The sequence below is a fragment of the Bufo bufo genome, chromosome 4 (genome assembly GCF_905171765.1).
Source record: "Bufo bufo chromosome 4, aBufBuf1.1, whole genome shotgun sequence".
NCBI lineage: Eukaryota > Metazoa > Chordata > Amphibia > Anura > Bufonidae > Bufo > Bufo bufo.
This window is the reverse complement of record NC_053392.1, coordinates 348,543,567-348,571,338: the sequence shown is the minus strand read 5'-3', so window position 1 is coordinate 348,571,338 and position 27,772 is coordinate 348,543,567. Positions and strand designations below refer to the sequence as shown.

At 43.4% G+C, this 27,772-nt stretch overlaps 1 protein-coding gene across 1 annotated transcript in view; it reads left to right on the top strand.

Moving 5' to 3' along the window:
- The window catches only part of ROS1 (ROS proto-oncogene 1, receptor tyrosine kinase), a 209,934-nt gene that overhangs the window by 67,426 nt on the left and 114,736 nt on the right, over positions 1 to 27,772 (top strand). Inside the window, exons 18-20 of the mRNA XM_040430082.1 lie at positions 11,984 to 12,149; positions 15,752 to 16,014; positions 19,194 to 19,257. Of these exons, the coding sequence (XP_040286016.1) occupies positions 11,984 to 12,149; positions 15,752 to 16,014; positions 19,194 to 19,257 (493 nt within the window). The remainder of the gene's footprint in view (positions 1 to 11,983; positions 12,150 to 15,751; positions 16,015 to 19,193; positions 19,258 to 27,772) is intronic.

Genomic DNA, 27,772 nt, shown 5'->3' with positions numbered 1-27,772 from the left:
GGCACAAGGGGGTCAATTGATGGCACAAGGGGGCACTGGATGGCATAAGGGGGCAATAGTTGGCACAATATGGGAAATGGATGGCACAAGGGGATCAAATGATGGCACAAGTGGGGCACTGGATGGCACAAGTGGGTACTGGATGGCCCAAGGGGGTAATGAATGGCACAATGCGGGCAATAGATGGCACTAGGGGCACTGTAAGTCACTGTTATGGGCCACTGTGGATGTCATGGGGGCACTGTGGATGTCACTGTTATGGGGGCACTGTGGATGTCACTGTTATGCGGGCACTGTGGATGTCACTGTTATGGGGCACTGTGGACGTCACTGTTATGGGGGCCCTGCTGGACCTCACTATTATGGGGGCACTGTGGATGTCACTGTTATGGGGCACTGTGGACGTCACTGTTATGGGGGTACTGTGGATGTCACTGTTATGTGCGCTGAGTATAAGTGATGAGGCTCGTGCACAGAACCGTATCTGTTTTGCGGTCTGCAAGTCACAGATCCACTAAATAAGGATACTGTCCGTGTGCGATTCACATTTTTTTGCAGTTCCATTGAGTTCTATGGGTTGTAGATCTGTATTATGTGGACCAGAATAGGACATGTTCTATCTTTCGCAGAACTGACATACGGATGTGGAAAGCACAGGGACGTTTTTTTTTACATCCGTATGTCAGTGCCAGTAAAGACAGAACATGTCCTATTCTGGTCCTCAAAATGAGGACCTCAAATCCATGGAACTCAATGGGACTGCAAGAAATGTGAATCATAAAATGGATACGGTCGTGTTCATAAGGGTTTAGATACACAGCTCAGCAGGCAGGATCATACCAGATAGGCTTAGATACACCACTCAGCAGGCTGTGTCATACAAAATGGGATTAGATGCACAGCTCAGCAGGCAGTATCATACAAAATGGGATTGGATACACATTTTAGCACATCGTCTCATAGAAGACGGGATTAGATACACACTTCAGCAGGCAGTATCGCACACAACAGGATGTGTATCAGGCACACATACAGGATAGGATTAGATACAGATGTGATTGGATACGCTTGCTGGTTCCAGCTGTTTATCACACTCTGGAGATAGTGAGGAAAGACCCTGTGGACGGTCAGTGATGGGATTAGATACACCGCTCAGCAGGCTGTATCACACAGGATAGGATTAGATACAGATGTGATTGGATACGCTTGCTGGTTCCAGCTGTTTATCACACTCTGGAGATGGTGAGGAAAGAGCCTGCAGACGGTCAGTGATGGGATTAGATACACAGCTCAGCAGGCTGTATCACACAGGATAGGATTAGATACACATGTGATTAGATACACTTGCTGATTCCAGCTGTTTATAACACTCTTGAGATGGTGAGGGAAGAGCCTGCTGATGGTCAGTGATGGGATTAGATACACCGCTCAGCAGGCTGTATCACACAGGATAGGATTAGATACACTGCTCAGCAGGCTGTATCACACAGGATAGGATTAGATACACATGTGAAGGCAGAGCCCGTGGACGGTCAGTGATGGGATTAGATACACTGCTCAGCAGGCTGTATCACACAGGATAGGATTAGATACAGATGTGAAGGCAGAGCTCGTGGACGGTCAGTGATGGGATTTAGATACTGGGTGAGAAGTAGATTCCTGTCTGGGTGTAGTAACATGGACACAGGAGTGGTAGTGGGTGGAGCTGGGGGCGTGTCCAGCCTGTGACTCATCACTGTGCCGTGCAGCCAGGCTTGTGTATCAATAAAGTTATGTATTCAACAAAACAAGAAGGGGAGAAAGTAAACAGATCTGCCAGGATAATGTGATGTCTTCCGGGGGGAAGGAAAGCTCAGACATGAAAAACAGGTATTGGGGGCATATGTATGCATGGTGAGGGGTGTTAGGAGCACATAAAAAAACTTTGATTTTGGGACTGGACAACCTCTTTAACCCTTCACATGCCGCGGTCAGCGGGATTTACAGCAGGAGGCGGCTTTCTCTGACTCCATGGTTCCCTGCGCTATGGTGACAGGGAGCCGATGGTTCCTATGGCAGGCCCGATACCTTACACAGGCATGGGAGCCTGCCAGCTACGGAAGCCCAGGAGATCCAGACCCCAAGCTGTGTCTTCTAGTCAACAGTCAGCATCGTACTGTGTAAGGGTGGGTTCACATCACGTTTTTCACATCCTTTTAACGTATACAAAAAAAGTATATGTTAAACGGATGCCTTAGACTAAGGCTACTTTCACACTGCCGTTTCTGGGTCCGCCTGTGAAATCCGTTTCAAGGCTCTCACAAGCGGCCCAAAACGGATCAGTTTTGCCCCAATGCATTCTGAATGGATAAGGATCCGCTCAGAATGCATCAGTTCAGCCTCCATTCCGCTCTGGAGGCGGACACCAAAACGCTGCTTGCAGCGTTTTGGTGTCCGCCTGGCGATGCGGAGCCAAACGCATCATGTAAGTCAATGGGGATGGATCCGTTTTCACTGGCACAATATGGTGCAATTGCAAACGGATCCGTCCCCCATTGACTTTCAATGTAAGTCAGGACAGATCCGTATGACTTACACTTAGACTTAGATTTTTTTTACAGAGTAATGCAAACGGATCCTTTCTGAACGGATACCAGCGTTTGCATTATAGGTGCAGATCCGTCTGTGCAGATACAAGACGGATCCGCACCTAAATGCAGGTGTGAAAGTAGCCTTAGATTGTAAAAAAAAACGTATACTTTTTTTTACCATTGTCTGTGACTGTGTAGGAAAAAAGAATGTGTTGTGCTGCGTTTTTGTATCCTTTTTTTTTTAAACATATATGTCAAACGGGGGCATAAAACGTGATGTCAACCCACCCTAAGATGCTGAAACTTCAATGCAATACAATACAGAATGTACTGAATTGAAACAGGGATCAAACCCTGGAAAGTTGAAGTCCCACAGTGGGAAAAACATAAAAAGTTAAATAAAAAAAAAATGTTTTTTAATAATAAAAAATGAAAGTTTCAAGTAAATTTCAAAAAATTGTAAAGCTAAAATGATGGGCGAGCACACTTCATTTGGATCATAAAGTACATAAAATTTAATTAAATCACAGTATGAATGAACACGTGTAAATAGGTTAAAATAAAGTCAGTTAATAATTAAAATACAATAAAACAAATAATGCACTTTAAATAGTCCACAGATTACTAAAATGTCAGGATAGTTTTGTTCACACAGTATATTGCAGTCTGGTTAATGGTGTTTGTACCAGAGTGCTATAAGTCAATTGACGTCTTGTAATAATAGAAGTCCGCTTGTAGAGTAAAATAATTAACTTAGGAGATCTCTGATTGTAATTCTGTTTCACAGATATTTCCCAGATATTGTAAGCTGGTATTGTGACATCAATGTAGACCAGGGGTGTCCAAACTTTTTTCGAGGAGGGCCAGATTTGATAAAGTGAACATGTGCGAGGGCCGACCATTTTGCCCAATATTCTTTGAACCATTAAAATTACATGCAAATTAACTATTTTATGCAAATTTTATTGCAAACGGCATACCTTTCATTTTGTGACTTGGATGACAAATCTAAACAGGTGTTAAATCACTCTGCCTTCAATATAAAAAACAGGAGGCAGAAATATGTCGGAAACAGTACATTACAAGGTTGTCTGTTAACTTTTAAATTCCAAAAATGTGAACTGGAACATAACACCAAGTATGCTCATATGTTCAAATATATTTATAACTGATTGACCAACTGACATTGAAGGGAACCTGTTATCAACTTTATTCCGCCCACACTAACGGCAGAATAAAGTAGAGACAGGTGAGTTGATTTCAGCGGTCTGTCATTTATAAGTTAAAAGTAAGTGATTGCCGAGAACCAACATCACAATCATTGCAGACTGGGCCTGGAAAAGAGTCCCGGCCACCTGAGAAGAGTCCTGGTTATTCATAGATTCCTGCCTCCTGCCCACCTGCTGATGACTGACAGTCTTCTACCTAGTTCCCTTTCTGTCTAGGAGAGAACTGCCAATCATCAGCAGATGGACGGAGAGCAGGAATCCATGAATAACCAGGACTCTTCTCAGGTAGATTTGACTCTTTTCAAGGCCTGGGCTGCAATGATTATGATGCTGGTTCTCAGCAACCCCTTACTTTTTGCTCATGAGTGACACACCGCTGACATCAGCATTTCTGTCACTAATTTATGCTGCCCTCAGTGAGATTAGCATAAAGTTGATGACAGGTTCCCTTTAACTGAGATTTTACAATGTATTCATTTCAACTGAAAAAAATCTTGCTGCACTAATGTGAAGGGTGAAACTGAGATCAGGACTGCAGCAGATAGGCTAGATCTGGTTCAAAGACTGTGGTTTTGATGCGCAAAATATCACGCAAGTGAGAGTCACTTAGTCTTGTCCGCATGCGATTCTTGTTAAGGTTCATAACAGAGAATGTCTTCTCACACAAATATGTTGAGCCAAACAAGCTCAGCATTTTCTTTGCCAATATTCGAATCTCTTTAAAACGGCTCTTATCCAGTTGGCTGTAAAACTTCACAAGAGAGAGCTGTTGGTGCCGACTGTGTAACTCACTGTCACAATGCAGGTCAATGAGCTCGAGCTGCAGCTGATCTGGAGCATTGTCGGGGTCAACAGAGAATGGAGAGGAGAAAAGGGTGATCTCCTTTTCAATAGCTGCAAAATCTTGGAAGCGCCGTCTAAACTCCCCAGCAAGAGATACGATGTCTGCTGCATACCTGCTCGTTTGCGCACTGATATCATCCTGTGGAAAACTGTTCATTATTTCCTGCAACGCTGAAAAATGAATGGTATTGTTCCAAAGGCTTTGAGGTGTGAATAAAGCTGGTTCACCGCTGCATCTTTGCCCTGAAGACTCGTGTTCAGTACATTCAGATACTTTGTTATGTCGACTAGAAACCCTAAATCAGCCAGCCAAATAGGATCAGATAGTTCTCGCATCGGTTGTCTCTTTGTTTCCAAGAATTCTCCAATTTCTTTTCTGAGAGAGTAGAAACGCTGCAGTGCAGACCCCCGACTGAGCCATCTTACATCGTTTTGATATAAAACATCTTCGTATTCAGCCTGGATATCCAGTAGAAACTGTTTAAACTGGCGGTGGCACAGGGCTCTAGAGCGAATAAAATTAATGGTCTTTAGCACCGGTTTCATAACATGGTCATATTTGAGATGTTTAGCACAGAGAACTTGTTGATGAATGATACAATGCAGTTTAATAGCTTTGCCTCCTTCTTCGTTCACTTTGTTACAGATTAGGGTTGATAATCCACTTCGGTCACCAGCCATGGCAGGTGCCCCATCAGTAATTATCCCAGTAACTTTGTTCCAAGGCAGTTTCATGTCATCTATGGCAGAACTAACAGAAACAAATAAATCTGTTCCTCTTGTTTGGTCCTTAAGGCTCTGGAGGTCAAGTAGCTCTTCAGTCACATTCATTTCATCGTCCACCCCTCTCAGAAAAATCAGCCACTGAGCTGTGTCGGAGAGGTCTGTGCTTTCATCACAGGCTATTGAAAAGAAGTCAAAATCAACTCCTTTTGACGTTAACTGTCTCTTAATATCTGATGAAATTTCTTCCACTCTCCGTGCTACAGTGTTACGAGCCAGGCAAATGTTGGAAAACTCTGACTTCTTCTCGGGACAGATATTCTGCACCATTTTCATAACGCATTCTTCAATAAAGTCACCCTCAGCAAAAGATTTGCAATTTTTAGCAATTAACGTTGCTACCTCATAGCTAGCCCTTGTGGCATTTTCATTTGACTCACGGGCTCTTGTAAAAAATCGCTGTTGTGACATTAAAACAGCTTCAAGTTGCTTCAACTTGTCACTGCGGTCGCGCCCTGTTAGCTTGTCGTATGTGCTGTGTCTCGACTGGTAGTGTCTCTTGACATTAAATTCCTTATTAACAGCCACAGTCTCTTGGCATATTAGACAAACACAGTGATTCCGTATTTCAGTGAAAAAATATTCCACTTTCCACCTGTCCTGGAAGCGGCGTCCCTCACTGTCAACTTTTCGTTTCTTATTTGTAGTTGCCATTATACAAATTGGCCAGATGGGGAGAAGTTATTTGTAGAGAGTACTAGGAGCACAATCAGATTCTAGCCCAGTGACGTACAGTGAGGGGTTAATGAAGGGTATGACAGCTGGCTACCACTGATTCGGATTATGCCCCCTTTTCTGCTTTAGTTCACAGCCCAGCCTGCAAGTGTGTGTTTTTTTCCCTCAATAGACTCAAATAGGCTCAATAGCCCTTATGGTCGCTCTGGCCTTGTGGCTGTAAGTGTGGAGACGCAGGGAGAAGGAAAGGCAACGTTAATTGGTGATGACTTTGATTATGATGTTTGGACCTGGAACTCAGCGCTAGAACGCAGCCAGAAATGTTTTAATACATTTTTTCTTCTACATTTGGGACCTTCACACTGTATAAATGTCCTCTGGGGGTAATGTGACCGTGGAGGTAGGAGACCTCAACAAACTGCAACTTAATCTGAGTGCCTCACTCTCCTTGTTATAGTGATCAGTGGGGGCACTCAGACCCCAACTAATGAAAACCTTTCATATGTCGCTGGGACATATAAAAAAATTTAAAAAAATCCAGCAACACTTTAAAAGGGTTTTCCAGTACTTTTTATAGCTGCAGATGGTGCTGGAAATTCAGAGCTCTTTCTCCTGTGTAGTGGTTGGAACTAGTAAAGTTGCTGTAGCACTGCTCTCATTTGCTTCCAACATTGGAGGTACAAGGATAGGCCACCAATATAAACGTACAGGAAAACTCCTATAAACAAAGAGAAGGGCACCTGATGTATGAAACGTGTGACTAAAACGGTGGGTAAATGAATCAGCCACCCACAACTCTGTGACCCCGGCTTCCAAAAAAAATCTGAGCTGAGATACAGGGGATGAACTTAAAGAGGACCTTTCACCTGTATAAACTATGTGAACTGAGTATGCTGCCATATAGAGCGGCGCCCGGGGATCTCACTGCACTTATTATCCCCGGGCGCCGCTCCGTTCTCCCGGTATAGGCTCCGGTATCTTCGCTCAGTAAGTTATAGTAGGCGGTGTCTGCCCTTGTTCTGTGGGCGTCTCCTTCTCCTAGGCTGCAGCGCTGGCCAATCGCAGCGCACAGCTCACAGCCTGGGAGAAAAAACCTCCCAGGCTGTGAGCTGTGCGCTGCGATTGGCCAGCGCTGCAGCCTAGGAGAAGGAGACGCCCACAGGACAAGGGAAGACCCGCCTTCTATAACTTAAAAAGCAAAGGTACCGGAGCCTATAACAGGAGAACGGAGCGGCGCCCGGGGATAATAGTAAGTGCAGTGAGATCCCCGGGCGCCGCTCTATATGGCAGCATACTCAGTTAACATAGTTTATACAGGTGAAAGGTCCTCTTTAAAGACCGATATTCTGGCCTTACTACAGAGAAGAAAAGCCGAGATCTCGCAATGTCCGAGATCTCGTGACGTCAGAGATCTCGTGACATCTGAGATTTGGGCTTTCCTTCTCCCTGAGCCCAAATCCCGCGAGATCTCGGACGTTGTGAGATCTCGGCTTTCCTTCTCTGTGAAGGCAAAGACCAAATCTCGCGTGATCTCGGACGTCGCCGGGAGATTTGGCCTTTGCTGATGCAGCCTCTTCCTGTTGTGACTTGTAGTGTCCCACTAGGATACTTCTAGAGAACAAAGAGTTTAAAATGTGTGATGTTAAACAAATCTTAAAAGGGGTTGTCCAGGCAGTATATATTGATGACCTATTGTCAGGATAGGTCATCAATATCTGATCAGTGGGATTCCAAGGAGTCAGCCCCTTCATTACACTGCCCATCGTCTTGAAAGTTTTGGAGGCCCAGTGTAATTACAAGTACTCTTTCCTTCACCGCTGCAATGGAGACAACATGCAGTATAATGAAGAGGAAGCAGAGCTGGCATGGAGCATTGCCTTCTCTTCAAACTGCTGAACAGCGGGGGTTCCAGGTGTGGGACCCCACCAATCAGATATTAATGACCTATCCTGAGGATAAGTCATCAATATACCATATACTGCCTTAACCGCTTAATATATTCTGTTTTTTGTACTGTTTGCATGTACTTGCAGAGAAAAGCTGCAATGTAACATACATGTCTTGTGCTGTGTGTGCTGCTAGAGCTAAGGCCTCTTTCACACTTGTGTTGTTGGGATCCGGCGTGCACTTCCGTTGCCGGAGGTGCCCGCCGGATCCGGAAAAACGCAAGTGTACTGAAAGCATTTGAAGACGGAACCGTCTTCCAAATGCTTTCAGTGTTACTATGGCACCCAGGACGCTATTAAAGTCCTGGTTGCCATAGTAGGAGCGGGGAGCAGTATACTTACAGTCCGTGCGGCTCCCGGGGCGCTCAAGAATGACGTCAGAGCGCCCCATGCGCATGGATGACGTGATCCATGCGATCACGTGATCCATGCGCTTGGGGCGCCCTGACGTCACTCTGGAGCGCCCGGGGAGCCGCACGGACGGTAAGTATGCTGCTCCCCCGCTCCCCACTACACTTTACCATGGCTGCCAGGACTTTAGCGTCCCGGCAGCCATGGTAACCACTCTGAAAAAGCTAAATGTCGGCTCCAGCAATGCGCCGAAACGACGTTTAGCTTAAGGCCGGATCCGGATCAATGCCTTTCAATGGGCATTAATTCCGGATCCGGCCTTGCGGCAAGTGTTCCGGATTTTTGGCCGGAGCAAAAAGCGCAGCATGCTGCGGTATTTTCTCCGGCCAAAAAACGTTCCGTTCCGGAACTGAAGACATCCTGATGCATCCTGAACGGATTTCTCTCCATTCAGAATGCATTAGGATAATCCTGATCAGGATTCTTCCGGCATAGAGCCCCGACGACGGAACTCTATGCCGGAAGACAAGAACGCAGGTGTGAAAGAGCCCTAAGACATGTTTCCTTTTCTCTCTTATAGGTTCTGTGTAGAAAACTATGCAACAAGGTTGAGGTTGAACTGTATTGGGGATTTGCTGCCATCCTCCTAGCCATTCAGTCAGAGTGAGATAGTGTATGTGCAGTTAGGGCTCTTTCACAATTGCGTTGTTCTGTTCCGGCATAGAGTTCCGTCGTCGGGGCTCTATGCCGGAAGAATCCTGATCAGGATTATCCCCATGCATTCTGAATGGAGATAAATCCGGATTCCTTCAGTTCCGGAACGGAACGTTTTTTGGCCGGAGAAAATACCGCAGCATGCTACGCTTTTTGCTCCGGCCAAAAATCCTGAACACTTGCCGCAAGGCCGGATCCAGAATTAATGCCCATTGAAAGGCATTAATCCGGATCCGGCCTCAAGCTAAACGTCGTTTCGGCGCATTGCTCCCCCGCTCCCCACTACTACTATGGCAGCCAGGACTTTAATAGCGTCCTGGGTGCCATAGTAACACTGAACGCATTTTGAAGACGGATCCGTCGTCAAATGCTTTCAGTTCACTTGCGTTTTTCCGGATCCGGCGGGCACCTCCGGCAAATGGAGTACACGCCGGATCCGGACAACGCAAGTGTGAAAGAGCCCTTAGTTAGGAAAATTAATCTGTAAGAAGACAGAGGAATTAGGTTTCTGGCCTGGCCTAGCCATTTATGTAACTGACCTAATCAGAGAGGTCAACCTGAGAAGGGCGCCATCTATAGACTGTGAGGAGAACTCTTTGGATATGGGCCTCATAGTGTAAGACTGTAGTATTTATAAGATAGTTCCCATAATTTACAATGTAAAACGGAGATAATCCTACCTATTCTGTAAGACATATATAGTCTGGCCTTACTACAGAGAAGAAAAAAGCCGAGATCTCGCGATATCCGAGATCTCGTGACATCTGAGATTTGGGCTTTCCTTCTCCCTGAGCCCAAATCCCGCGAGATCTCGGACGTTGTGAGATCTCGGCTTTCCTTCTCTGTGAAGGCAAAGACCAAATCTCGCGTGATCTCGGACGTCGCCGCGAGATTTGGCCTTTGCTGATGAAGCCTCTTCCTGTAAGCTGTGGGATCCCGGTGAGCTGGCGGTGACTGGTGAGAGGGGCCGGGGGCCGGAATACCAACGATTCAATCAAACCTCTGGGGGGCCGTTTTACTCCTGGCCGTGGGCCGCAATTGGCCCGCGGGCCGGACTTTGGACATGCCTGATGTAGACAAATAGTTATAGTATTCTAATTCAGTCTCTAATCGACTGCATTCACTGGAATGTTATACATGTGCTTCCCAGACGTTAGGTACCGATCATATGCGCCAACTGGCTAAATTGTATTATTCAGTCCCGTATTGACTGTAGCTGTTGGACTCATATGTGAAGGCTTCTTACCTCCCTCGTTGTTGACAGTCTGTTTCAAGCGCGAATCGGGCGGCGCGGGACACTGCCGGCGTCTCGCTCTGTTCAGCTACAGCTGGCTTACCCGAGATCTCACGAGGGTTCAAAACGGGATTCTCGTCCGGCACAACTTGTACAGATCCCTGAGGGGTCAGCTGTAGCGTTTACAAAGGGCTTAATAAAATCTCCAAAGCTCAAAAAATCCTTTCCTCTGGTCTCTGCTGTTTCAGCGTCCCTTGTGCTCAAATCCTGGGTTGCTCCAATTAAGGTGGAGTGGAACAGTGTGGCTCCAGGGAGTTCTTTAGTAGGCACGGGACAATCTGTTCTCAGCCAGCAGATAAGAGAGAGGTGCAGATCCTGGTGGTCTGTAGCGTACGCAGAAATGGTGGTATTAGAGGGTCCAAATTTCTCCCAGACACGTTTCGAAGTCTTATGGGTTCTGACTTCTTCCTCAGTGGAAGAAGTCAGAACCCACAATTCCATCCAGAGTGAGCCACCGCCCTATTGTTTAAATTTCAAAAAAGCCCCTTCACCATACAATTGTGTATATAAAAAAAAATTAATACATAAAAAACAACTTGCAGGATTACAGGCTGAACTGGATAGACAAATGTCTTTTTTCAGCCTTATAAACTATGTTACTATGACATATTAAGTATTGCCACATCCTTAACGACCGGCTCTATAAAAATTTCACATGATCTACCACCTCAGGTGGACGCAGTAAAAAAATAAAAACTGTGATTTGCTTTGAAAATATATTTTTTCTTGCCTCCCTTCCGTAAAGGCCAGATTTATGGAGTAGATAACTAATAGTCGTCCTGTGGACAGATTTTCCCACCTGAGCTGTGGATCTCTGCAGCTCCTCCATAGTGACCATGGGACTTTAGTCTGCTTCTCTAATTACTGCTCTCCTTGCCAGGGCTATCAGTTTAGGTGGAGGGCCATGTCTTGGTAGGATTGCAGTTGTGCCATACTCCTTCCATTTTCAGATGATGAATTGAACAGTGCTCCCTGAGATCTTCAGGGTTTAGGATATTTTTTTAATAAGCTAACCTTGCTTTACACTTCTCCACAACTTCATCCCTGACCTGTCTGGTGTGTTCCTTGGTTTTCATGATGCTGTTTGATCACTCATTTTATCTAACAAACCTCTGAGGCTTTCACAGAACAGCTGTAGTTATATTGAGAATAAATTACACACAGGTGGACTCTATTTACTGATTAGGTGACTTCTGAAGGCAATTGGTCACACTGGATTTTATTTAGGGGGCTGAATACAAATGCATGCCACACTTTTCAGATTTGTAAATATTAAAAATTTTAAATTTTGAAAACATAAAATCCCAATTAAATACATTTAAGTTTATTGGTGTAATGTGAAAAAATGTAATAAGGTTTAAGGGGTATGAATTACTTTTTAAGGCACTGTACCTTCAATATTAAATTAGGGAATTACTCTAGTGCCACCAATCAAACAGTAGTGCCATATAGTAATTACACAGAATAGCTCCCCTTCCCCATACACAGTGCTGCTGGTAATATCTTTATCTAGTACTGAGTTTGTGGAAGAAGACTGCCCAAATGAGTATTCATTATTAATATGTTTATGTTTTTAAGCTCAGAGCAAGATATAACGACTGTCTAACACCTGAAACATTTACCGATTCATTCTATGCTGTAAAAGGCCTGGAACCATATACAGAATTTGATTTTGCTGTCACTCCCCACACATATTGGGCAAGAGGACCTACCACCTCACTGACTCTCCATGCACCAGAAGAAGGTATTACATCACCCTTTTATTATGTATTCATAGAATTATCACTTTTTCTACACTTTCCACTGTTATATTGAATTGAAGCCAGTTGGCTCATATTCAGAGAATTGTTGGCTCATACCCATGAATATAATTGGATTTATTCCACATGAAAAGTCAGGATGATCGGATGCCATTGATTTGCCTTTTAATAGAAGCAGAAAGCATCTCTATTATGAGCATACACCATTTCCTGTTGTTTTTGTATTGATCAGTATTTTAGCTTTTTTACATGACTGACAAAATCCACTGTTAGGGTCATTAATGCGTTAAATGCACTGTTCTAGAGGTTTCTCCTTGTAATATGTCACTCATGTCCTCCATACTTGTTTATAAAGCAAAATAATTTTCCATTACCTTGATAGCTTTCTAAAGTGTTTATAGCTATAGAGACACAATTCTGAAAACTTAACTTGTGTTGATAATTAAATGTTGCCGTTGATCTAGACATACAATAGATCTTTTATAAGCCTAAACTGAAAATTTCATGCCGCTGTCACTTCAGGTGCCCTAACCCTTAGGAATAACAGAAGCATTGACAATAGGGGTTAAAGCAATTCAAGGGAGGTGATTAATGGTGGCAGTATGGCTCAGAAGAGGACAGATGAAATGAGGCAAATGTAACAAAATAACTGAATAATAATACAATTTAGTCTTTAGAAAATAATTATTCTGCTATAAAGAGTGTTTAAAATCTGTGACTGCTAAAATATTATCTTACCAGTTAATATTCTGGCAACACACTAACAAATGGTCTCTATTCATAGGCTATCCTAAGGCAGAATCTATAGCAAGGACAGTAGATTTGGTGGTATGATTCCTGCCACAGCCTCTCAAATCACCAGCTAAACTCTTAATAATGATTCATGGGGTTTACTAAAAAGGGGGAACCACAATGATAGATTTATCAAAGTTTAAATTGACACATGAGAATCTGGAAATTGTAGCCAGTGTGTCATGTTTAGTTAACATGTGACTCAAAATCTCCATATGTGTACTATTTAAAGGGGTATTGCCATGAATGTTATATAGGTATGGGTCCCACATCCGAGACCCACTTTTATCTCCCGAACGGGACCCCTGAAGTGAAATGAGAGCAGCCACACATGTGCCACCACCCTCCATTCACCGCTATGGGATTTTCCGAAAATAGCCATGCAGCAATTGTAACACCCTAGAGTTGTGTTACTACATGCTTCTACCCTGCTACTATCTCCTAAGAGCCTTTGTACTATCAGATATAATTTACATTATGTCTTCCACAAATGTGCATATAAATCCATGTTAAATGCAATTGTTCATGTAATTTGCCTGGTTACCAGTAGGTGGCAGCAACTCATTGGCAAGTATGGTTTAGTATTCAGTGAATCTAAGCTGGAATGGTTTATTCCAGCTTAGTTCTCCCTCTGTGGAGAAGTGGGTTGGACCCACATCCTGCAGTCTGGGTGGAGAAGGAAGTTTAGTCAGTGTACCATCCACCCCTGTTCGGGAAGGCTGTGTGATAGTGTCCAGAGACCCCCTGCATTAGGAAGACAGCAAGGACCTAGTCTCGGCTGAGACTTGGCCATATACCCAGCTAGAGCACCTTCAGCTCATCTGGATGAGGAAAGCAGAAACTAAAGACAACCTCCAGAGTTCCAGGAAGAAGGCATCCCCTGAGAATCCATCTGTGAGATAAGTCCAGAGTCCTAGGAGAAGCCAATTCCTCTTCAGCTAGTCTGTCCCCACAAAGCAGAAGGTACCAGATAAGTGCAGAAGCTCATCCTGCCTTAGTTAGAGCTACTAAGCAGACGTTTTATTCTGCAAGCTCCACATTTAAAGCAGAAGTACTCATTACTGCCAATGATTGCCAAAACCTGCTGGGACCAAGAGACCAAAGCTGTACACCGCTTGGATGCAAGTTATTTCAAGTAAAGAAACGTTTGAACTTCATCTAAAGGTCTGGACATAATTTCTTCTGCAAAATTCCTCTATTACTCCTACTATCACTACACTCAAATTTATTGTAAGTGAGCCAGGAGCCAGGAGTCTGGCCATACCAAGGTAGGAGACACCATGACGCAACTACCACCAAACTACAGAGACATTATAGGCCATTACACCACTCTGGCATTCCTAATCTGGTACGTGTTATAACACCTTGGAAGGGCCCTGGGATAGTACCCTGCGCACGCTGCAATTGGCGTCATGAACAAATTCAGGATATATTATCCACCTGACCTGGCCACTGCACTATAAGTGGCGTCAGCGAACCCATTCCTGGTCACTGCACAATCCCATAGTGTTGAATGAAGAGGTGGCTACACTTAGGGTACTTTCACACTTGCGTTGCTGGATTGCCTGACGGATCCGGCAATCTGTATGCAAACGGATGCGGATCCATCTCACAAATGCATTGCTCTCCATATGCTGTCCTTCACTTCAGTAGTCCTGTTCTCTAGATAGCAGCGAGTTCCAGATGTGGAATCCGCTTCTATCTGATATTGATGGCCCAGGTGGTATAAATTCCTTTAAGGATAATGAAATGCGTTGTCAGGTAAGACACATTATGGGAAAGTTCTATTTTATGGTTCATGTTAACTCACAAAACAGTTTTACTTTTGAAATAGGGATAGATAAACCGGTAACACAGTGATAAACTTATTTGTGCTGGGTGCAGTTTTCTAATACAAACCGATCTATGGTATATTATTCTGTAGAAGAAGAGACCTCGGCATATAGCAGTAGAGAATAAAAAATCACTAGTCAAGTAACCACTAGATGGCAGCATGCATGCATAATATAGCCATGTCACTAAATAAATAATAGGTGTTGAAAGTTGGTTACACACAACCATATGCAATATCTTAAGACTAACTAATTTTAACAAAAGTGATAACATTTTTAAATGATTAGTAATACTGCTAATGGCACATTTCACTGACATGAGTCGCCCCGTTTTAAGTCACATAAGAAAGCAATTAAAGGGAGTTGTCCAGCCTCCTAAATTAGAAAAAAATATAAAAAATATATAGAATGCTATAAAATAATAGAAGTAATTAAAATGTTATAAAATAATAATGTTATAAAATAATAAAAGAAGTTATATCTTACTAATCTAATGCTGCTTGAGTCCCCTGCTGTTCTCTGTGTACTGACCTTCAGAAATGATGTGTCAACATGGACATGTGACCGCTGCAGCCTATTAATGAGTGCAGCGGTTGCATATTCATGTTGATGCCAGTATACAGAGATTTGTAGGAACACTCATATGTATTTACACTCATCCGCACAGTGGTGGCTTATCTCTAGTAAGAACAAAAGGATTGAGCATGTTGACATCCAACAGTCAAATTTTTTTTCCTCCAACATCCGCTGTCAAGGAAAAATTGAGACACCCTATACACATTAGATATTCACCCTGCCGCACCAAAATTGGCAGGTTTGGCCATCTTTAGACGCAATAGACAAATCATTCATTATATTGGTTTCATAGGTTATACAATATGCTAATTAGAGGTGACAAGGTGTAATAAAGCAACAAAGCTTTTCTTTCAAGTTGATAAATTTGTCTCTGTTTTTCTTTGCAGTTCCTTCCCCACCTTTAAGTCCTCGTGTATATAGTTTACAAAATGCAAGCATATTTGACAGAACAGATGCTGGGGCGGAGTTGAGATGGGATGCTCCAAGGATGAGCAATGGCATATTGATAAACTTTGCGGTTTCCTACAGAGTAATTAATGAAAGTATGAAGGCCCAAACCGTTGGAGTATGGATTACTGTGAACACAACAGCATTGTCTAAGTCATTTATGCTCTATCGCCTAAGTCCAGGACTACTTCTTCAGTTTCAGGTAAAACCTAATTAACTATTTACTGAATTAGACAGGTTTATCAGTCTGTCATTTGTAAACCTGGAGTAAGAAGGTCCTAAAAGATGCTAAAAGTACCTTCCTTTGAAAGCTATAGTACATAAGGCATCAAAACTGCCTTTCAATGTTTAAACCAAAATGCCTTTAAACCAAGCATAATGCTGATCCTGTAGAGTAAAATGACACCTTTCTTATGTTTTTCTGAAGCTCTGTTGCTAAGTAAAACTCAGTTTTATTGTTATGCAGCTAAGTTTATTAGAGCAACAAGAGGCGGCCGAACCCCTAGGAGCACCTGGTTCTCCATGTCCTGCTTCTCCTGCCACTCCCCGTTTCTTGTTGATTTAGGCCTTGTTTACACCTCAGTTATTTGATTAGTTATTTCCATCAGTAATTGTGAGCCAAAACCAGGAGTGGAGCTACACAGAGATAAGGCATAATGAAAAAATGAAACAATCTGCACCTGTTCTGTGTTCTTGACTGGCACCTGGTTTTGGCTCCCAATAACTGATCAAATAACTGACATGTGAACAAGGCCTAACACAGGGACAGGCATCTTGTCTGGCAATGTAATCTAGTACCTGCACCATTGTTTGCAGGATCAGCCCATGCACAGAGCATCTACTCCGGGGTCTGAGCAGTGCAGATGCCTATTGCACTGTTATCCTCCACTGCTGCGGGAAGGATTGCAATGTAGGTATAGCCCACATCATGATCCTCTACACAGCTGCTAAGTAGGTTCCTTTCCCCAGGGCTGCCTACAGGCACAGGTCTACTGTGCCTATTTGTAAATTTAGCACAAGTACTAATATTAAACACATCAGACCATAGAATCAAATAGTGCTGTCATATAGAGCTTAAAAGGGCTGTCTCACTTCAGAAAATGGCATTTATCATGTAACGAAAGTTAATACAAGGCACTTACTAATGTATTGTAATTGTCTATATTGCCTCCTTTGCTGGCTTGATTCAGTTTTCCATCAAATTATACACTGCTTGTTTCCATGGTTACGACCACCCTGTAATCCATCAGCAGTGGCTGTGTTTGCACAATATAGGAAAAAAGCTCTCTTTCCTATAGTGTGCAGGCATGACCACCACTGTTGGATTGTAGGGTGGTCGTAACCATAGAAACAAGCAGTGTATAATGTGATGGAAAAACGAATCAAGCTAGCAGAGGAGGCAATATGGACAATCACAATACATTAGTAAGTGCCTTGTATTTACTTTCTCTACATGATAAATGCCCTTTGTGGAAGTGAAGCAACCCCTTTAAAGAACAATAATATAATTGCATTTCACTTGGCGTCTTCATAAACAGGTAATTTATTTTGTAAGTATTTTCCTTTACTTATCATTCATTGATATTTTTTTGATCAATGGAAACTTTTGGAGGCCTTTTTATTATTTATTTAGCTGTATTTTGGTCTAAAAACCATTTGGAATAGGATTTTATTAAACATTTAACTTGGCTTCTGCAGCTTTTGTGTTTCACGGTACATACCCTGTTTCCCCGAAAATAAGACAGTGTCTTATATAAATTTTTGCTCCAAAAGATGCGCTAGGTCTTATTTTCAGGGGAGGTCTTATTTTTCCATAAAGAAAAATATGGTACACATTTATTGTTGAACAAAAAAAAAGGAAATCAGGGTGGGGAGGGGGATCACTTAAAATGACACAGTGGGATCAGAGGGGGGAATCAAAATGACACAGGGGGATCAGAAGGGGGAATCAAAATGGTACAGGAGAATCAGAGGGGTGGGATTACTATAGCATTTTAGTACCCCCTTCTGATCCTCCTGTGTCATTTTGATTCCCCCCTCTGATCCCCCTGTGTCATTTTAAATGATCCCCCTGTCATGGTCTTACCTGCTTGCTGCTCTCCTTCGTTTGACATGTGCTGGCGGCCATCTTGGGTCCTGGGTTTCTTGTAGCCTTCCACCCTGCGGCTCCTCCTTCCCCTGGGAGGAGCTGGATGCCTAGCTCATATATATAGGAGGTCTGTGGCTTCAGTTCCTTGCTTGGTCCTCTTGTGTTCACATGCTTCTAAGACTGCTGCTGCTTCTGGTTCCTGATCCTGGCCTCGTCTGACTACCCTGCTGGTTCCTGATCCTGGCTTCGTCTGACTACCCTGCTGGTTCCTGATCCTGGCTTCGTCTGACTACCCTGCTGGTTCCTGATCCTGGCTTCGTCTGACTACCCTTCTGGTTCCTGACCTCTGGCTTCGCAAAGACTCTGCTCGGTTTCACCATCCGTTTGGACTTTTGCTTTACAGCTTTATTTTCAATAAAGCCTTCTTATTTTCACTTATCTCTTGTTGTACGTCTGGTTCATGGTTCCGTGACACCCCCTCCCCACCCTGATCACCCTGTGTCATTTTGATTCCCCCCTCTGACCACCCTGTGTCATTTTAATTACCGTTTTTAGTCTCCCCCCCATCTTCACCAGACATCCCCCACCTTCCATCAGATATTCCCCCCCCCTACCTGTCACCCCGTCCCCTGTGTGTCCGTGCCAGCCAAGTTGTGAGACTCCATCAGGGCAGAGCGAGCAGCGGGCGGAAGAAGGTGGCAGCTTGTCCTGGCGGTGGCTGCGGCCAATCAGTGAGCTGCTTACATTCTGGGGTGGCTTGCTTTATAATCGGGGAGGCATTATGTCCGGCCGATGCTTTATAATCGGGGAGTCATTATGTTCGGCGGATGCTTTATAATCGGGGAGGCATTACGGTATGTTCGGCGGATGCTTTATAATCGGGGAGGCCTTATTTTCGGGGGATGCTTTATTATCGGGGAGGCCTTATTTTCGGGGGGATGCCTTATATGACAGCGATAGGCAAAACTAGAGGTAGGTCTTATTTTCGGGGGATGTCTTATTTTCGGGGAAACACGGTAGCAAGCTGCAGAAAGCAGTTCACTAGCAAATATATCAGGCTATCTGTGTGGTGGCTCATTCAGCAGCCCCCTCTCTCCTGAATGAGCAAGTAAATGCATTTATGGCCTAATCAAAGTTCAGCTCTCTACATAAATTGTCTCGCTTTACCCTTGCAATGAAGCCATAGTTAGTTGTCATTACTTGACAAATCAAGATTATAGCGTATGGTGTACTGTCTTAGAACAATACAAATAGGAAAGTATTGATTTAAGATTGATTATATTGTGTTATAGGTACAAGCATACACTTCTGCTGGACCTGGACCATTTTCTGAAATAGCCGAAGCATTCTTTTCGGGTAAAATATTGAATATTTTAGATATTTACTTATTCATTGTATAGAGTATTGCAGTATCAGTATTAGTATTGTAATATTAGTCTTTTCAACTTTTTAATTTGCAATGTTTTTAGAACATTGTTGATGGTTTGACTTTTAAGTAGAACTTGTGCAATGTACTTAGCTAGGATTAAAGTTAGTGGCTTGGGGCCAAGAGCTTCATCTTATGCCTCTGTATTCAGATAAGTGTAGTGAATACCCTAACCCTATAAAGCTGGGTTCACAACAAATGTTTTCCATAAGCGCCCCTTTTAAATTTAGGAACTAATGGGAAATGGTTAAAATGTTGATGCAAGGAATTATTTCCATCCATTGAATCAGCTTTAGTATCAGTGCCCCCACTAAATAATGAATGGAAAAATTTCACTTTATCCATAATGCATTTAGTGAGAAAAGTTGTTTTTTCTATCCATCCACACTGGATTCAATGGGAGGATTGATGGAACAAATAGATGCCATTTTGTGAAGGATATGTTGTTGTTCTTGGTATTGTGGTTGTCAGTTTATGCTGTTTGTTTTGCTGCTTGCCTTACAGATATGAGCATGTCAGTAGTTTTATCAGGTTACGGAAAAGCACACATCCTGTAATACAAGTTAAATTTGCAGATATTATTTCTTAATGCAATGTTTTCAATAGAGATGGCCTTGCGGTTCGCCCGACACTCGTTTCGCAGCAAACTTTGCGCGTTCGTGATTCGACGAACATGCGAACATATGGCGATGTCTGCCGGCGCCATATTCTTTCACATTGCGCCAAACTTTGACCCATGACACATCCATCAGGTGGGACAGGACAGCCAATTGAGATGTTTCAGCACATGGACACACCCCCACCCTATAAAAGAACCCGATCTGGCAGCCATTTTACATTCTGTGTTTTCCCAGTGTAGGGAGAAGTTGCTTTGTGGAGCACGGACAGGCTGTTAGGGACACTAGCTAATAGGGCCACAAAAGTCCTATTAAGGATTGGTATAGGTGTGCTATCGATAGATGTGATATACTGAGGGGTGTGATATACTTATAATATACTTTCTAACATAGAAAGTATATTATAGTGCATTTGTATTGTGCAGCAGTTGTTTGCGGTTCTGTTGCGATACCGCAGCTATATAGAGGGACAAATGCAATTGGAACAACTAATTGCAATGGGTGTGATATACCTGTAGCCCCCCAAAAAACTGATTGAGGGGTGTGATATACCTTCTTCCACAAAATACTGATTGAGGGCTGCTATATACCTGTTGCCCCAAATAAACAGGGTGCTGTGATATAACTGTTGTGGCAAAAAAATAATTGAGGGGTGTGATATACCTGCTTCTACAAAATACTGATTAAGGGATTTGTGTCACAATCAGTGTGGGGGGAAAACTCCACACTGAACACAGTAGGGAAGGGGACAGTAACTGGGCCTGGAAACTAGGGAAGAAACAGGTCACCTCCTAACCAACCCTAATCCGGGCCCTAACTATCTATTAATATGATTAGACCCTGAAGTTAGGAATATTCATATGCAGGTTTCCTAGGCCTTTATATCCCTATAAGGCCCTGGAAAAAGGTTAGGACCAGAGACAACCCATTCCTCCCCAGATGGACGAATGGAAGTTTCTGTCTCAGGCCCAGGTACAAACAGGGAATATTACAAACACAAGAAAACGCGACACTTAACTTTTGTAGAGACGGACGAGCAGGAACACCAGAGACAAACTCACACCAGCTCAGCCAAACCCAAATGAAGCTATCTACCGCATAGTCAGAAGGGTGGGGTCAGACTATAAAGGGTAGAAGTGATGACCACTGAGGAACAGCTGAGAAAAGGGAAGTGGTCATTAACCCTATCAACACTAAATCAAGAGAAATCAAGGAGGCTGTTAGATTCCTTCACGCTCAGCCAATCTACTTGATTTCCTGACATCAGTCACCTGAGGGACCGTGACAGTACTCCTCCTTCTACCAGTGACCTCCGGGCACCCAGGACCGAGCTTATCAGGATGGGCTCTGTGAAAGGCCTTCACCAGACAATTCGCATTAACATCGGCCTCTGGAACCCACATACTCTCCTCTGATCCTAACCCTTCCAGTGGACAAGATACTGGAGGGATCTACAGAGAACTCGGGAGTCCACAATCCTGCTGATTTGAAATTCTAAATTACCAACCACCATGACAGGAGCGGGAGGCAAGGAGAATGACGACTTATGAAATACGTTATATATTTTCAAAGCCTGAAGAAGTTCAAGACAGAAGGCTACCGGGTCAACAATGGCAGTGATCTTATATGGACCGAAAAAACTTGGACCCAGGATCTTCAAAATGCGGAATCAGTGTTACTATGGCGGATCCGTCTTCAAAATGCGTTCAGTGTTACTATGGCAGCCAGGACGCTATTAAAGTCCTGGCTGCCATAGTAGTAGTGGGGAGCGGGGGAGCAGTATACTTACAGTCCGTGCGGCTCCCCGGGCGCTCCAGAATGACGTCAGAGCGCCCCATGCGCATGGATGACGTGATCCATGCGATCACGTCATCCATGCGCGTGGGGCGCCCTGACATCACTCTGGAGCGCCCGGGGAGCCGCACGGACGGTAAGTATACTGCTCCCCCGCTCCCCACTACACTTTACCATGGCTGCCAGGACTTTAGCGTCTTGGCAGCCATGGTAACCATTCAGAAAAAGCTAAACGTCGGATCCGGCAATGCGCCGAAACGACGTTTAGCTTAAGGCCGGATCCGGATTAATGCCTTTCAATGGGCATTAATTCCGGATCCGGCCTTGCGGCAAGTGTTCAGGATTTTTGGCCGGAGCAAAAAGCGCAGCATGCTGCGGTATTTTCTCCGGCCAAAAAACGTTCCGGTCCGGAACTGAAGACATCCTGATGCATCCTGAACGGATTTCTCTCCATTCAAAATGCATTAGGATAAAACTGATCAGGATTCTTCCGGCATAGAGCCCCGACGACGGAACTCTATGCCGGAAGAAAAGAACGCAAGTATCAAAGAGCCCTAAGGGGTTCGATATACCTGTTTCCACCAAATATTGATTGAGGCCTGCGATATACCTGCTTCCACAAATCCTGCTCTTCTTTAGGGACTTAGGCACAGAGTCATTTTGAAAATGACAGGCATGGTAGGGGTCGGGCAGGTGCACCAGGCCGGAGCCTAAGTGGGAAGTTGGAGAAGGCGCGTGCGATTACTTCAAAGGGCGCACCAGAGTTGGTTGAGTGGCTCACTCAGCCTTTCGCTTCTGCACCCTCCTCATCCTCTGTATCTGCACCCTCCTTACTCTCTGCTGTGTGCACCCCCAAATACACCACCACCATAGCCCCTCCACTCAAGTCAGAGGAATTATTTTCCCATCCATTCCCAGACCTTACCGATGTGCAGCCATTCTTGGCATCAGATGAGGAAGAGGAGTTAGCAACAGCCGCCACCCAGCAGTCTGACGACAGTACCCCAATCAGCCCAAGGAGGGAGGTCCCCGCTGTTGCTGCCTACTCCGAGATCTCAAATGTCAGTGGTGGTGAAGGTGACAATGATGAAGTATTGATGGACGTCACGTGGGTGCCCACAAGAGAGGAAGAGACGGAGAAGCAGATAGGGAGGAGAATGAGGAGAAGCAGGCAGAGCCACAGTACCACAGTAGGCAAAAAGCAGACTGCAAATGTATCTGGAGAAAGCCATCCACCATGCACAGTCACTTCTGACTCTCCCAGGACGCCGGCACATGGCTCCGCAGTGTGGGCTTTTTTTAATGTGTCAGCTGCTGACAATAGTGTTGCTATCTGCAGCCTGTGCTGTCAACACATAAGTTTCGGTAAGCCCAACACTCACCTAGGGACGACCGCCTTAAGAAGGCACCTGGGAGCAATGCCGTCAGAACCCACAAAGCCACACTCCCGGTGCTCCACGTCATGCCTTTCCTCCTTCTCCTCTCTCCTCCCATTTGTCCTCCACTCCACCTTCCACCGTGCCGTCATCGTATTCATCTGGCAGAAGGCAGGCTTCCTTGGCCCAAGTGTTTGAGCGTAAAAAGTTGATGACACCGGATAACCAAAAATTTTTGAGCCGTCGGTTCTTTTATTGCAGTGATAAAAATTCGTACAGTGGTACAACCTCCATATGTGTCATTCGCAGTCTACGCGTTTCGAACTAAGCAGTTCTTATTCATGGCTCCATGTGGAACTTTAGTCCATGTAAAATATATAGACTCCTGAGGAAAAAGGGTTCCTCCTCTTTGGGGGAGGAAACCACTCAGGTGTTTTAATTATCTAGCTGGATCCAAAAGTCCACATGGTAGCTGAAAACATTATCACATGTGATTAATTAAAACTGTGATTCCCAACAGTGAAAAATACAAAACACAGTTAACACAGAATAAAATGCAAAAAATTACATATATATATTCACAAATAAAATAATCGAGAATCTGGATCTAAGCCATGAGCTTGTCCAGTAGTCCGATAATCTGTGTCATGTACATTCAATTTAATGTTAGGCAATCGAAAATTGTATGAGATAAAATAGGAAACAGGGAAAAACAACTAAGAACGATATCATGGACTTGATCCTGTAATACCAGAAAGAAGAAAAAAAAAAAAAAAAAAAGGGGGGAGGGGGGAAGGGGGAAACGAGGGAGGGAGAGAAAAAAATAATAAAAAAGAGAAGAATGCCTAATAGAAGTGCATTACTTCGTTCTTGTAATTCAGGCCTTTGGGATATCTGGTTTTTAATCTGAATATCCAAAATGCCTCTCTCTGTAGCAGCATTCTTTTGACATTGCCACCTCTTAAAGGAGACAACACTTTTTCTATTCCAAAGGCAATAAAGGTGTGTGCACTTCTATTATGTCTATCTACAAAATGTTTGGCAGCCCCTGAAATGTTCACATAGGATGCGTTATTTATATAGTTGAGATGCTCCAGTATTCTAGTCTTCAATTTTCGTGTGGTGCTCCCCACATTTAAAAGATCACACTGGGTACATCTAATGATATAAATAACATTTAAACTATTGCAATTGATGTAGGATTTTATTGCAAAGTCTGAACAGTGTTCTGAATCACTAAAGGTTTTTGTGGGTGTGGTGTATCTGCATGTTTTGCATGGGTGTCCTCCACAGCGTGCAAAACCTTTGTATCTTAACCAGGTGTGAACACTGGCCTTAGAGCTGGTGGAAAAGAAAGAAGGTGACAAAATGATAAGGATTATTATTTAAGTACTCCATGAAAGAGTTTATGGCAGGCACATCGCCCCTCCAGATAAGGAGCAGGTCATCAATGTACCTGCCATACCATACCATGTGGGTTAATAAAAATTCTGTAACTTCCAAAATAAAATCAATATGTTCTTCCTTGTGATTACTGTATTTGTGTAAATGTTCTCTTTGGAATATCATTTACACAAACACAGTAATCACAAGGAAGAACATATTGATTTTATTTTGGAAGTTACAGAATTTTTATTAACCCACAATTTTTTTTCTTTTGATGGTTTGTTCTATTTGCAGATACGGGGGGTTTCAATGGGGGCAACATTTTCCCCTTCTTTAGCCAACTTAGTAATGTCCCATTGGGAGGAACATTACATTTTTTTCTGTTGATAACCCCTACGTGTCTGAAATAGAGTGGTATGGCAGGTATATCGATGACCTGCTCCTTATCTGGAGGGGCGATGTGCCTGCCATACCCCTCTTTCATGGAGTACTTAAATAATAATCCTTATCATTTAAAATTCACATTTTCATACAATAGTACATCCATGAATTTTCTTGATCTAACGCTTTTTTACTATATCAGGAAATTATTACTTCCACCTATCGCAAGCCAGTTTCAGGAAATACCATGCTATGAGCTAATAGTCACCATCCAATACACACAATTAAATCAGTACCAGTGGGAGAATTTATTAGGGCCAGAAGAAACTGTAACAGCGAAGTAGCTTATAATCAGGAATGTGAAACAATAACCAAGCGACTTTTGGAACGAGGATATCCTCAATGGATGTGCAGTAAGCCGGATTGGGACTGATGCACACTGGTGCAATATTAATAGTTTTTGTTTGTGATGCCAATTGCAATGTGCGCAGGTTATAGTCTCAGGGCCCTTTAAGATGATACAACTCACGTACCAGGTGAGGAATGCCAGAGTGGGGATAATGTCTCTATGTAGTGTCAACGGTGTCTCCTACCTTGGTACGGCTGGACTCCTGGATCCTGGCTCACTAAATTGAGTGTTGTTAGTAGGAGTAACTGAGGAACTTTAATAATAAGGAATGAGATTCAGACTGGTGATATAATCCAAGTTGTCTTTACTTAATGGCAGCGTAATCCATACGAGTACAGCAATAGTCTTGGGTCCCAGCAGGTATTGGCAATATGTGGCAGGAATCAATATATATTCTGCTTCTTATCATATGCCTAGAGAATCTGGCAGGTATCTATCTTCTGCTCTGTCTGTCTTCTGCTTGATATGGGCCTGACTAGCTGAGGAGGGATCTGGCTTCTCCTGGTCTCTGGATCTGTACTCACAGCTATGCTCACAGGGAATGCTCTTCCTGGAGGACTGGAGGTGCTGCTTGCTTTCTACCAGCACTGAGGCTGATGGCTCAGTCTGGGAATGGAGATCTTTGGCCTCAGCCAAGGCTGGCTCCAGGGTTAGGATCCCTGTAACTGGGAGCTCCTACCAACACAGCCTTCCCCTAGCCGGGGTGGCTGGTACACTAACTAGAACTTTCCTTCCTCCCCATGAGACAGGACATGGGCCAGCCCACTTCTGCTCAAAGAGGGGGGAGCTAGACTGGAATGAACTATTCCAGTCTAGATATACTAAACTGAACTAAGATCCTGCTACATACTGCTGCCACCTGCTGGTGTACATGGAAATTATGGCATAATATATAAAACAGGCCTAGAAAATACGTATAATTAAGAATGCAATGTTAGATTACACCAGATGACAATATACATACACCTAACATGTTGTAGCGGGGAGAAAGAGTTTAGTGACATACTCTGGGATGTTACAGATTATTACCAGAGGTAATAATATCGCCCGTTGCAAAGATCACAAGGGTTTATTGTTTGGGAAGAAAAATCAAAAATCTACAAATAATACAGCTGTACCTACACTAACATTAACATACAGCAGGCAATTTGAGGCTATTAAGAGGATTGTCCAAGGCAGTATTTCTATCCTCTATGAGGATGACGCCCTGTATGGTCTTCTGGCAGGGGCGTGCAGAGTGGTCCCCAGACACTCCTCTACAGTAGCATCTATTTTGTCACCTTCTTTCTTTTCCACCAGCTCTAAGGCCAGTGTTCACACCTGGTTAAGATACAAAGGTTTTGCACGCTGTGGAGGTCACCCATGCAAAACATGCAGATACACCACACCCACAAAAACCTTTAGTGATTCAGAACACTGTTCAGACTTTGCAATAAAATCCTACATCAATTGCAATAGTTTAAATGTTATTTATATCATTAGATGTACCCAGTGTGATCTTTTAAATGTGGGGAGCACCACACGAAAATTGAAGACTAGAATACTGGAGCATCTCAACTATATAAATAACGCATCCTATGTGAACATTTCAGGGGCTGCCAAACATTTTGTAGATAGACATAATAGAAGTGCACACACCTTTATTGCCTTTGGAATAGAAAAGGTGTTGTCTCCTTTAATAGGTGGCAATGTCAAAAGAATGCTGCTACAGAGAGGCATTTTGGATATTCAGATTAAAAACCAGATATCCCAAAGGCCTGAATTACAAGAACGAAGTAATGCACTTCTATTAGGCATTCTTCTCTTTTTTTTTTTTTTTTTTTCTCTCCCTCCCTCGTTTCCCCCTTCCCCCCCCTCCCCCCCCCCCTTTTTTTTTTTTTTTTTTTTTTTTTTTTCTTCTTTCTGGTATTACAGGATCAAGTCCATGATATTGTTCTTAGTTGTTTTTCCCTGTTTCCTATTTTATGTCATACAATTTTCGATTGCCTAACATTAAATTTAATGTACATGACACAGATTATCGGACTACAAGGACAAGCTCATGGCTTAGATCCAGTTTCTCGATTATTTTATTTGTGAATATATATATGTAATTTTTTGCATTTTATTCTGTGTTAACTGTATTTTGTATTTTTCACTGTTGGGAATCACAGTTTTAGTTAATCACATGTGATAAAGTTTTCAGCTACCATGTGGACTTTTGGATCCAGCTAGATAATTAAAACACCTGAGTGGTTTCCTCCCCCATAGAGGAGGAACCCTTTTTCCTCTGGAGTCTATATATATTTTACATGGACTAAAGTTCCACATGGAGTCATGAACAAGAACTGCTTAGTTCGAAACGCGTAGACTGCGAATGACACATATGGAGGTTGTACCACTGTATGAATTTTTATCACCGCAATAAAAGAACCGAAGGCTCAAAAATTTCAGGAGTGCTGGATTGTTTTTCTCTTTTTTCCTTGCCTCAAGAGGTCTCACC